The 13,261-nt window shown below is 34.8% G+C and overlaps 1 protein-coding gene across 2 annotated transcripts in view; it reads left to right on the top strand.

Annotated features, from left to right (window-relative positions):
• POF1B (POF1B actin binding protein) overlaps positions 1-13,261 on the top strand; it is a 103,662-nt gene that overhangs the window by 23,119 nt on the left and 67,282 nt on the right. For both annotated transcript variants that reach the window (XM_004064460.5, XM_019019018.4), the window contains exons 5-6: positions 5,301-5,402; positions 10,709-10,891. In XM_004064460.5, the coding sequence (XP_004064508.2) occupies positions 5,301-5,402; positions 10,709-10,891 (285 nt within the window). The remainder of the gene's footprint in view (positions 1-5,300; positions 5,403-10,708; positions 10,892-13,261) is intronic.

The following is a 13,261-nucleotide window of genomic DNA, read 5'->3' as shown; positions in this document are numbered from 1 at the left end:
GGTGGATCTGGCACCAATTCAAATGGACAGGTTGAGAAAAAGAAGATGCCAAAATAGTAGAATTGTCTAGCAGCTCATTTGCTGAGACATCTAAAACTTCTGATTAAATTTATTTTGTTGACTTATTTTGACAGAATTGTTTATTTATATCAATTTTTGATTTACTTCCTTACAGATTTGGGGAAAGTAATAGTCCCCTAAATTTGGAGGTTTTTTTTTCAGTAAGACATTTCAAGTAATATGGCGAAAATATTCAAGACAGAATCAACATCGTTAGTGCCTAGACAATCTTTTTTCTTTTTTTATTATACTTTAAGTTCTAGGGTACATGTGCACAATGTGCAGGTTTGTTACAAATGTATACATGTGCCATGTTGGTGTGCTGCACACATTAACTCATCATTTAACATTAGGTATATCTCCTAATGCTATCCCCCCCCTCCCTCCACCCCACAACAGGCCCCAGTGTGTGATGCCCCACTTCTTGTGTCCAAGCGTTCTCATTGTTCAATTCCCACTTACGAGTGAGAACATGCGGTGTTTGGTTTTTTGTCCTTGCGATAGTTTACTGAGAATGGTGGTTTCCGGCTTCTTCCATGTCCCTACAAAGGACATGAACTCATCGTTTTTTATGGCTGCATAGTATTCTACGGTGTATATGTGCCACATTTTCTTAATCCAGTCTATCATTGTTGGACATTTGGGTTGGTTCGAAGCCTTTGCTATTGTGAATAGTGCTGCAATAAACATACGTGTGCATGTGTCTTTATAGCAGCATGATTTATAATCCTTTGGGTATATACCCAGTAATGGGATGGCTGGGTCAAATGGTATTTCTAGTTCTAGATCCCTGAGGAATCACCACACTGTCTTCCACAATGGTTGAACTAGTTTACAGTCCCACCAACAGTGTAAAAGTGTTCCTATTTCTCCACATCGTCTCCAGCACCTGTTGTTTCCTGACTTTTTAATGATCGCCATTCTAACTGGTGTGAGATGGTATCTCACTGTGGTTTTGATTTGCATTTCTCTGATGGCCAGTGACGATGAGCATTTTTTCACGTGTCTGTTGGCTGCATAAATGTCTTCTTTTGAGAAGTGTCTGTTCATATCCTTTGCCCACTTTTCAATGGGGTTGTTTGTTTTTTTCTTGTAAATTTTTTTGAGTTCTTTGTAGATTCTGGATATTAGCCCTTTGTCAGATGAATAGATTGCAAAAATTTTCTCCCATTCTGTAGGTTGCCTGTTCACTCTGATAGTAGTTTCTTTTGCTGTGCAGAAGTTCTTTAGTTTAATTAGATGCCATTTGTCAATTTTGGCTTTTGTTGCCATTGCTTTTGGTGTTTTAGACATGAAGTCCTTGCCCATGCCTATGTCCTGAATGGTAATGCCTTGGTTTTCTTGTAGGGTTTTTATGGTTTTAGGTCTAACAAGTAAGTCTTTAATCCTTCTTGAATTAATTTTTGTATAAGGTGTAAGGAAGGGATCCAGTTTCAGCTTTCTACATATGGCTAGCCAGTTTTGCCAGCACCATTTATTAAGTAGGGAATCCTTTCCCCATTTCTTGTTTTTGTCAGGTTTGTCAAAGATCAGGTGGTTGTAGATGTGTGGTAGTATTTCTGAGGGCTCTGTTGTGTTCCATTGGTCTATCTCTCTGTTTTGGTACCAGTACCATGCTGTTTTGGTTACTGTAGCCTCATAGTATAGTTTGAAGTCAGGTAGTGTGATGCCTCCAGCTTTGTTCTTTTGGCTTAGGATTCTCTTGGCAATGTGGGCTCTTTTTTGGTTCCATATGAACTTTAAAGTAGTTTTTTCCAATTCCGTGAAGAAAGTCATTGGTAGCTTGATGGGGATGGCATTGAATCTATAAACTACCTTGGGCAGTATGGCCATTTTCACGTTATTGATTGTTCCTATCCATGATCATGGATTGTTCTTCCATTTGTTTGTGTCATCTTTTATTTCGTTGAGCAGTGGTTTGTAGTTCTCCTTGAAGAGGTGCTTCACATCCCTTGTAAGTTGGATTCCTAGGTATTTTATTCTCTTTGAAGCAATTGTGAATGGGAGTTCACTCACGATTTGGCTCTCTGTTTGTCTGTTATTGGTGTATAAGAATGCTTGTGATTTTTGTACATTGATTTTGTATCCTGAGACTTTGCTGAAGTTGCTTATCAGCTTAAGGAGATTTTGGGCTGAGATGATGGGGTTTTCTAGATATACAATCATGTCATCTGCAAACAGGGAATGACCGTTGATCATTTATAGTGAACTTCATTTCACAGAAAAAAAATTTCATGCTTTTGCTAAATTTGTTTTCCCTCTCTTAGAGGATGATTACATTCCTAAGATGAAGGTTCATATCATTCCTTCTCACTCAATCATCAGTTCATTCACTATGTGGTACTCAAGATCGTCAAAGTCCCTGCCCTCAGTAAGCCTACTTGTGTGTATTTTTATACTTGATATTCTAGAAAAGTTATAAGGGAATTATCAATATTATTTAAAACACAGTATGGATTTTAAATATTATATTACAATATTATTTAAAACAAGTGTCATTTGTACTTTAAAAGTATAGATTAAGGGTACTTTAAAACACATGATCTTACCTGATATTCTGCATTACCCTCCCTATGCTAAGAAAACTGAACCTCCAATAAGGTTAGTGGCCTACCTGCTTTTCTGCAGCACATAGGAGAAGGAAGAACTGAAATATAGGTTTTATGACTCCATAATTTTTTTCCCATTAGACTTTCTTCCACTGATTTTAGTAGTCAAACCCAATGGATTTGTAGTAATACAAATCCAATCCACTTTATAATTCTCATCTGTTGGGCACTCTGAAACATTTTTACCTTTGACTTCCTACTGCTTCTTGAAAATTACTCTTCCTTTAAATTACAATATTTTCTCTTCTAAGACCTCTTGAAACATGTCTAGTTCTGTATTTGCTCTTCATTTGACTATTCGGCAATTGCTAGTTTAACCTAGCACTAGTGAGCAGGTGGTCTTGATATATGTAATAGATCTGTAGCCTTGCACTCACCACTTAGTTCCAGACCTGTGTTTTCACCTATGTGTTGAACGTCTACATCTGAGTGTCTACCCAGACATTTTTTTTGTAAAAGAGTCTCTTTGGGAGCTATTTGCAATCATTTGTAACATGTTAAAGGGATTACTATGCACTGTGTAGTCTGCTGAGTGTTCTGGGGAATAAAAACATAATCAGACCTAGATTGTTATTAGGAGCACGTAAAATGTCTCAACATTTTCATTTTTGGTACCGTGTAGTAGACTCCTCAGGTTCAAGATCTGAGTCATCTTTGAACAGTACTGTCTTTGATTACTGGGATAATCTTACCAGTCTCCTCATCTGTACTCTTCCTGTAATTAATCTCCCTGAAGTAAACTTCACCTCATAACCCTGTTTAAAAGCACGTAAGGACTTCTCACTGCTTGAAGAACCAAGCTCTATCTGCTAAGTATGTCCCATACATATAACTTACACTTTTCCAAACTTGGTGACTTTAATTGTCTTGTTTCCTTCACTTGGAATACCATTTTCTTCAATTTTCTCATATCCAAAGGCCACTTTAACTTTCTTTCAAATGCCACCTAATCCAGGTACTCTACTAGAGCACAGCCAGATGGAACTCAGTTTTTTTTCCTCTGAACTCCATCCCATAAGTTCTTTCTCTGTACATGTAAAGGCATTTGTCTCTTTCTACTTTGCATATATGTTTATGTTCATATATTATCTAGATCAGGGATTGGCATAATTTTTCTGTAAAGAAACAGATAACAAATATTTTAGGTTTTGCTGGCCACATAGGGTCTTGGCCTTTGTTTTTTATTTATAGTCCTTTAAAATCTAACTACCATTTTTAGCTTGAGGACAGAATAAAAACAGGCTATCTACCATAGTTTGATGAATCTTGATCAATATTAAATGCTCCTGGTAATAAAACAAGTCAGACTTATATTTTTATGCCTCAAAGCATGTAGCAAAGTACACTGTGCATAGCAAGCACTTAAGCATGTGTTCCATGATTGCACATAACTACCATAGGGGCTCTTTTGCAAAAACAAACAAACACAAAATATCTTCTAGGGAAGTCTTTCTAAATATATCCAGCTTTAGATTTAATACTTCATCACCTAGTCAGATTTGGTCACTTATATATTTGTTTTACCAAAGTCCCCAAGGAACATTTGGTTGAAACACCTTTTGCTCAAACTTGAATACAATAAGTATATAACTTTTGATTCAAGAGCATCTTGCCTTTTAAACAATCAGTGTTTTGGTCCAGCTGCTCTATGGGTATTTACAATAGCAGACTACAAAAATCCTAGTACGTTTTGTTGATTGTGAAATGTTCTTAAATACATTAACCAGTAACAGACTTGCCTATATGGTCTTCTATAGTATTCCCCTATATCACAAAATAAATGAATGCAAATTTTGTTTTGTAGAAAAACAACAAACAAAACAACTCCAGATCTCCCTACCCAAGTAGACTTCAAATGAAAACCAAAGGAAGGGAAAAGAACATGGTACACATGACATTTATTTTAGACTCCTGGTCTGATTCTTATTAGCTCGTCCCCAGTTTCTTTCAGATTTTGGACATGTCACCAGCCTATATTTCATTGGCTGACATCTTCTAGGCACTCAGCTAATCTTACAGCAATTTAGTTGAATATGTGGAGATAAAGTGGCTCTTAAAGCCTCTACTCTGCTCTTAATATTCAAAACGTATGTTCTGAGAGTCTTAACCTTGATTATAATTACAATTAAGAATTGTACAATTCAAGGGCACTCAAACTGAGTTGCAGAAAAAAAATCTTTAATATGGTTCTACCTACTTTGTGGCCTAGTCTGCTGAAATATTTTTATTTTGCATTTCTCCAACAATATTTTTGCATAGAAAGAAATCTTCCAGTGAACCCAGTTTAAATGAGATTGACCTCATTCTTGCCTACCTCAAAGGAAACTCATCATATCTTGCTTTAGGAACAGAGAGAAAATTATCTTTCCCACTCTCCACCAATCTCCACAAAAGACGTTATTAGGCTTAGTAAAATGTAATAGGAGAAATCCAGATTGTTCTTTTTGATAAAGGGAACTACCTTTATTATTATTTCCTTGCATCTACCAACATTATTGGGATGTCATTCCTCTCTCTTCCTAAGGTCAGCCAGTACTTCAGAGCCTATTCGACACTGGATATTTGCCTAATTTAAGGTTACTCTGAAAAGATAACCTTCAAAACAAAACATATAATTTACTATCATTTTAGGAACCACTGTCTCAATTCCTAAGAGGAAGCCATTTCTTCCCAGGAAACAACGTTATTTATGAAAAAACAATAAGAAAAGTGGAGAAGCTAAATACTGATCAGGTAAGTAATATTTTGTTTTAAAACTTGTTTTTAAGTGTATAATTTTGAATTGTATTTTAATAGAGCTCAAGTGACATTCAACTCTGAAGTGCAAGGCAAGACCACCATGACTTATAATATGCTATGATATCTACAGCCCTTCATACCATCCTTAATACTTTCATACCCATTTTTCATGTGAAGTATTATTGTCCTCATTTTACTGAAAGAAAATTGAAACCAGGATATGTGAAGTCACATAGAAAATTAATGGCAGAATCTGAACTTAATAAAGATATCCTAATGCCTTGTATGTTTTCCTTTAAACTGGTCCAACAAAAATCATAATTTAAAACATTATAATTTTGTTCTAATTCTTTTAATATAGAACGAATTTTAAATGTACAATACATATGAACAGATATGTGAAATACCATATACTTTAAAAGATCTAGAAAACTAAAGCTTCTAGTACATTTAAAAAATTCTGTTAAGCTCAAATCGACAGACCAAGTATAAAACTGCAGCACCTGTTGTTTCCTGACTTTTTAATCATTGCCATTCTAACTGGTGTGAGATGGTACCTCATTGTGGTTTTGATTTGCATTTCTCTGATGGCCAGTGATGGTGAGCATTTTTTCATGTGTTTTTGGCTGCATAAATGTCTTCTTTTGAGAAGTGTCTGTTCAGGATGTGGAGAAATAGGAACACTTTTACACTGTTGGTGGGACTGTAAACTAGTTCAACCATTGTGGAAGTCAATGTGGCGATTCCTCAGGGATCTAGAACTAGAAATACCATTTGACCCAGCCATCCCATTACTGGGTATATACCCAAAGGACTACAAATCATGCTGCTATAAAGACACATGCACACGTATGTTTACTGCAGCACTATTCACAATAGCAAAGACTTGGAACCAACCCAAATGTCCAACAATGATAGACTGGATTAAGAAAATGTGGCACATATACCCCATGGAATACTATGCAGCCATAAAAAATGATGAGTTCATGTCCTTTGTAGGGACATGGATGAAATTGGAAATCATCATTCTCAGTAAACTATCACAAGAACAAAAAACCAAACACCGCATATTCTCACTCATAGGTGGGAATTGAACAATGAGAACACATGGACACAAGAAGGGGAACATCACACTCTGGGGACTGTTGTGGGGTGGGGGGAGGGGGGAGGGATAGCTTTAGGACATATACCTAATGCTAAATGACGAGTTAGTGGGTGCAGCACACCAGCATGGCACATGTATACATATGTAACTAACCTGCACATTGTGCACATGTACCCTAAAACTTAAAGTATAATAATAATAAAAAAGTACTGCAGCAAGGCCACAGTAATTCCATGGCATCTAGAGCCACAAGTCCTTCATGCAGAGTTGTTACTATAACCAACAGAGGTTTCATATTGCTCTTCTCAGTTCATACAAGCATGTCCAGCCCAATGTCCAGGACTTGTCTGTTGGACATTCTTGAACTAGGGCACTGTATTAGTTTCTTAGGGCTGCTGCAACAAAGTACCACAGACTGTATGGTTTAAAACAACAGAAATTTATTGTCTCACAGTTCTGGAGCCCAGAAGTCTGAAATTACTGTGTTGGCAGGGCTATGTTCTCTCTGAAGCTGCCAGAGAAGGAACTCTTTCATTCCTGTCTCCTTGCTTTTGGTAGCCTCAGACATTCCTTGGCTTGTAGATGCATCACTCCAATACTTTGTCTTCACATGGAAACTTTCCTGTGTGTCTTCACATCATCTTCCCTCTGTGCATGTTTGTTTCTGTGTCCAAATTTGCATTTTTATAAGGACACCAGTCATATTTTATTAGGGCCATCCTAATGACTTGATTATCTCTATAAAGACTCTGTATCTAAATAGGGTCACATTCTGAGTTACTGGGGTTAGGACTTCACCATATCTTGGGTATGAGAGGGTACAATTCGACCCATAATAGGCAGTTAAACACTATCAAATCAGTTGCGATAACAAAATCATTTTTTTCATATGCAAATCAAACTGACTAAAAAATTCTAGCTTTTCCTTTTTGAACTTTTTGGCATAAGAACTCATTTTATTTTTTATAAGCACTTGTGGACATTTGTTACCAGATTCGTAGGAACTAATGCATTATTACTTGTGTCCAGTTAAAATGAAGCAAACTTTCAGAATCATAAACAGGCAAATCTTTAACATTTTGGTTTGCTTGGAAAGCTGGGATATAGTCTAAAGGGTTTGCTATGGTATGTATTGAATACTTATCTTACAGAGGAGCAGCAGAATATTTCTGGACATTATGATACCAAGCAGAAAAAATTTCATGAAATGTACCTATTCTTCAAGGAGTGTTTTCCTTTGTAAGAAATCAAATTATAACATCTGTCCTTTATCCAACTGGGCTACAAAAAATAAGTTTGACACGTTTTAAATAGTAAGGAATGTTAGAGGCAAATCATTTCATGCTGCTTCTAGCTTCTTGTTTTAAAGAGAACAAATAGTGTTTCTAATTCTTGGACTCTAGAGTAAAAGATTGAATATCTTGTACATTGTTGCTGTGCAGCTGGAACAACTAAAGACTAGCTCCTTTAAGAGAATACTGCTGCTATTTACTGTTAACTCGAATATTTACTTGTTTATGCCCACTTTATCTTATTAATTACTTAAACAGTTTCGGAGTTTGGGAACCGCCACGAAAGCTGCCCAGTGTAAAAGGAACCATGCAGATAGAGCAAACTGCAATTGCATTGTCCTACTAGTTTCCTCATTGATAGAGATAAACTAGGACAATCTGAGTAAAGCCAGAGTCTGGATGAACCTGTTTACCGTAACATGTGACCAAATCAAATAGGACTAGCTCTTAGGAGATGAGAAATGTTCAAGAAAAAAGAGATATTTGTGTTGGAAGGGAGGTAAAGTGGTGCCAGGTGCAAGATAACTATCCAATTCATATGATTTGTACTCATCATAATTCTTTTTACTCTATCAAAAAGGAAAAACAATATGACAAATCAGAAATGTTTGATCTTTCTGTACTTTAAAAATTCAGCTTATTATATATTTTAAAAATATGATGAATATATGAACATTTTGCTTTAGAAAAAGAACTTTAGTGTAAGAATTGAAAACTGAAAACCTGCTAAGACCTCAGTGGTACCAGTAAATGGTTCACAGGCCAAATGGGCTCAGGTAGACTGCAAGGCACCCCAGATTATGGGAATGTCAGTGTTCTATTCAAGAGAGAACTGATACATTAACAAAGAGAGATTTTTAAGAAACAGGTTTTGATTTCTTTATTGCCCTCTAGTGATGTGTGCTTTCCAAGAGTTTCCTAACTTGCTTCGTGAGGAACATACTGTTTTGTTTTGTTTTATTCCTTCAGCAGAGCTTCTATTTCAATAGCCCACAAGCTCTCCAATGAGTGATAGTCATCTCAGACTATCAGTGTAATTTTACCTCATTCCAGTATATGAAGATATTTTGTAACATAAAAGATAATAATAATGTAACATACATTCACCCCCAAAATTCCTAAACTGTAAAGATTTTAGTGCTAGTATATGCACAAAGTGTGATATTTGAAAAGAGTCTAGAGAAAATGATAGCAGGAACTTATTCTATGACCTTTATTATCTCTATATCTACCAAGGCAACTTCTATTTGTAAAATGTGTTTATTTATATATATTTCATTTTTCAAAAATATTTTTTGTATACTTGAAAAGGTAATTTTTATACATGGAAAAATTTTAAAGTATAAAAAACATTGAAAGGAATAAAAAGAGCATTAAAAGGTATACAGTGACAAATAAACCTCCTTATCCAGATACTTTTGTCCCCAGTTTCTCTTCCCAGAAGCAGCTACTCTTAAAACTATTTTGGTCTATGCATATCAAAGCAGTTATATATGTTTGTAAATGTATATGTCACTTTTAAAACATGTTACAGCAGAAAGAGTATACTATTTCATTCTTTTGTACTTTTTTCATTTAATACAGCTTGAAAATTGTTCCATATAAAAATGTAAAATATGAAGTGTTTTACTGTATTAATATAGGCCAACTTTCCATAGTCAAAAGGATATAGTGCATTGCATTTTTACTTTCAAAATTAATTGTATGTGCATACATGTAGCACTGTGATTCAAAATACAGTATGTTTCTTTTGAAAACAGGCTTCCAGATGTCTCTTATCGAAGTAGAATAATCACAAGATAAGAAAGCAAATTCAAGTATGCCTGAAATCCCCCAAACTAAAATAACTGGATATCTTTTCTTAGTCTGTGCTCTATACTTACCAGAAAAAAGCCATGACAAATAAGCAGATAACAAAGATTTAGTTTAAAAACAACAAATTCCAGAATATCTTGAAGTCAGTGCAAATTCAGCCTAATATCCTAAAAGAAGTCTAAGCTGGAAATCATGGGTTCCAGTCCCAAGTTTGTCATTAATTAGCTGCGTTACTATGAGCAAATTATCTTACTTTTCTAGACCTCAGAGGTTTTTTTTTCATCTGCAAAATTAGTAGGGTAAATGATGATAAAGTTGATGATGACTATGACAATGATGATGATGTGATCATAATAATAATGTTTGTTACTCACCTACTTTGTAGTAATCAACTTATAGACATTAGCTTATTTACTCCTCATAGCACCCCTATGGAATATGTACCATCTTCACTTTTATAAATGGGAAAACGGAGGCTCATAAAGGTTGCATATACAGTTTCTCAAGATCAGAGTTAGTGATAAAATCAGAGTTAGAATCCATGTTTTCTAGGTCTAAAGTTTCAGTCCCTGGTTTTTTTAATCTTTTTAAGAAATTTATCCTTAAGTTTCATAAGGATAAGAACTTTGCTCCTCACCCACTGTGATTCTAATATGCTTCCTGACATTGAAAATCACTATATTATTTTTTAATTTTAAATTTACCTATATCTTCGGTATTATAGTGTTTTATGTAATTAGATTCTGAAGTGCCTACTGAATCATCAAAGTAATACTAATATTAATATTCATTATGGTTTTAGTGTTAAGTATAGCTGGAATATTAATTTAATTAGAACATGCAATGCCTTGGCCAATCTACATAAGTATTCAGATGGTCACGACAACCTGATCAAATAAAAACAGAATTCAATACAAATTTTCCCAATGAAAAAAAACTGAAAAAATATCACTAGTTAAATCTATAAATCCTAGGGTTTGAATTATAGTGAAAGAAAACATTAAGTTTTAAAAAATGGTTTCAGTTGTTTTTCTTGATTAGTAATGTTTATCCTAAGTGGCTGTTTTTGGCATGTGTATGTGTCTTAGGGGTGCCATCCTCAGGCTCAATGCCATCATCACATTGTCCAACAGCCCCAGGTCATCCACTCTGCACACTGGCAACAACCTGATTCTAGCCAGCAAATCCAAGCCATCACAGGAAATAATCCAATTTCTACACATATTGGAAATGAACTGTGCCATAGTGGATCAAGCCAGATTTGTGAGCAGGTAAGATCAATCAGCTGATTCCTTAACAAACTGAAATAATGTTCTTGAACTCTTCTCATACCACTATGCAGGTGCTCCCATTAAATTTTCATCAAAATACTGAGAAGTTATATCACTGGTATTTGTGCCTTGTCAGCATTTTTAGAACAAATCTTCCCATCTTCTCTCAGAAGACAAAACAATTTAGGTCGATTAAGACATTAAATCTATGAGGTTAGTTATGAACTGGTTAATGAATACCTAATTTGTAGCTGATCTTCAGTTCTAAAATGGGCCCAACAGTTGTGCAATGTTAAATATTTTCACGAGGTATGGTATTTAAATGAACAATAAATTGGAAGTTATATTATCTAAGATGATTTTAATGGTCACATTTCACAAACTGGTATTTACTTCCTGTATGTCTTCTTTGAGAATATATACATACTTTCTGTATGTCTTCTTTGAGAATATATTATTTGTCTTGAGAATCAAGTCAAAATATGTATAGATTTTATTATGTATCACATTGACAAAATAGAAACTAGAACTTAGTTGCTAAGGAGAAATCTCATGTAATACAATTCTTGGTAATTAATTTATGTTATGAAAATTTTGGAATCTTATAAACATCTGCTATACAAGTGTTGAAGGAAAAAAGATTTTCTTGTATGTTGGTAAAACTAACATTAATAACTGGAACAATGGGGAATCAACCATCACTTGTATTTTTCTAGATCTCCAATTCACCTCTTTCATAGGCACCTCTTACTAAAAGACAAAAGAAAACAAGAAAAAAATAAAGAAGGAGCCAGCCCACATAAGAATTTGATTATTTTATATTAAATATACATGAGATTATTTCTAAGAACTGAAATTTTGAAATATACATTTTGGCCACATTAATCAAAAAGAACTACAAAAGATTTAAAATCCATGTTTTTTCAATCTAAGAAAAGCCTAGAGCCAGGTTCGGTGACACACATCTGCATTCCCAGCACTTTGGTAGGCCAAGGCTGGAGGATCTCTTGAAGCCAGCAGTTCAAGACAAGCCTGAGCAACATAGTGAGACCCTTATCTCTACATTTTTTTAAATTTTCTAATTTTAAAGAAAAGCCTAAAATTGTCTTTCTTCTATATATCTGCACAGAAACATTGGCCTCTAGAATAACTCATAGAATACAATCCAGAAGGTATTGAATATTTACCTTAAGTGTATTAGATATAACCATAAAAGAGCCATTTTATTAGATTAGATCATTTGAAATTGTCATTTTTGTAGGTTGAAACTGGTATAATAGCAACAATTTTATAGAGTTCAACCTAATGCTTAACTTTGCTTTGCCTTAGTTTCTTCTAATAGGGGAAAGTGGCAGGCACATAGAAAAGCATAATACAAACCAAAGTGTTTTCAGTCATAAAAGAGGAAAAAACAACACACTTTGGGAACAAAAGACTGAAGAAATTAATTTTGGCTGAGAGATCAAGGAAGGCTATGTTGAGGAATTAATTAACCTGGGCTTTGAAAAATGGGCAGAATTTCTATATACGGTATTGTGATATTGCATGGAAATAATATCCTAGGAAGAGAGAATCACATAAACAAAGTTATAGATTTGGGAAAGTAAATTCTGGGTTTCAGAAAAAGTTAGGGGTTTGATTTGTATGGCATGAAAGACATGTGACAAGGAGTATTATGGTGTAGTGTTAATATGATACATTAAGGCCAGGTCATGAGATTCTCAAGTGTTAATTTAAAAACTTCGGGCTTTCTTTAGTAGGCAATGGAGGGTGAGTGAAGGTTGCTGAGTAGGAAAATACTAATAGATATGGCTAGCATATTGATTAATTTTCTTCTTACAATGATCAGATTAGGAAGATGCTATTGTTGTCCTTATTGCTCATATGAGGTAACCGAGTTTCAAAGAGTTTAAATTATTTGCAAAGGCTTATACAGCCAGCATGCAGTAAAGCCAAGATTTATACATATATAGGCTGACTCCAGAGCCCATTGATAGTTCCTCCTTGAATTTGGGTCACTTATGTGGAGAGTCCTTGAGCAATAGTATAAACATAAAGAAAGCACTTGGTTAAGAAGAGTCTGCCACAGGGAAGGTATTGGTGATAGAAAGCAGACTAGTTTCAGTGTATGGGGACCTGGGTTCTTGTCTTAACTCTGTTCCTCTCAAGCTGTGTGTTCTTAGTAATACAAAATCTCTCAGCAACATCCTCATCCATAAAATACTAAATAAAAATATGTGCTGGAAATTTTTTATAAACTACAAAGTCTACAACTTGAAAAAATCAATGGAGAAAACTTTGCAAATGAAAGATTATTAGAAGCTATTTCAATAGTCTAGGTGTAAAACAAAGTAGAATAATGACAATAGA

This window comes from Gorilla gorilla, chromosome X (assembly GCF_029281585.2).
Source record: "Gorilla gorilla gorilla isolate KB3781 chromosome X, NHGRI_mGorGor1-v2.1_pri, whole genome shotgun sequence".
Taxonomy (NCBI): domain Eukaryota; kingdom Metazoa; phylum Chordata; class Mammalia; order Primates; family Hominidae; genus Gorilla; species Gorilla gorilla.
Note: the sequence above shows the minus strand (reverse complement) of the source record. Positions and strands in the feature narration are given on the sequence as shown.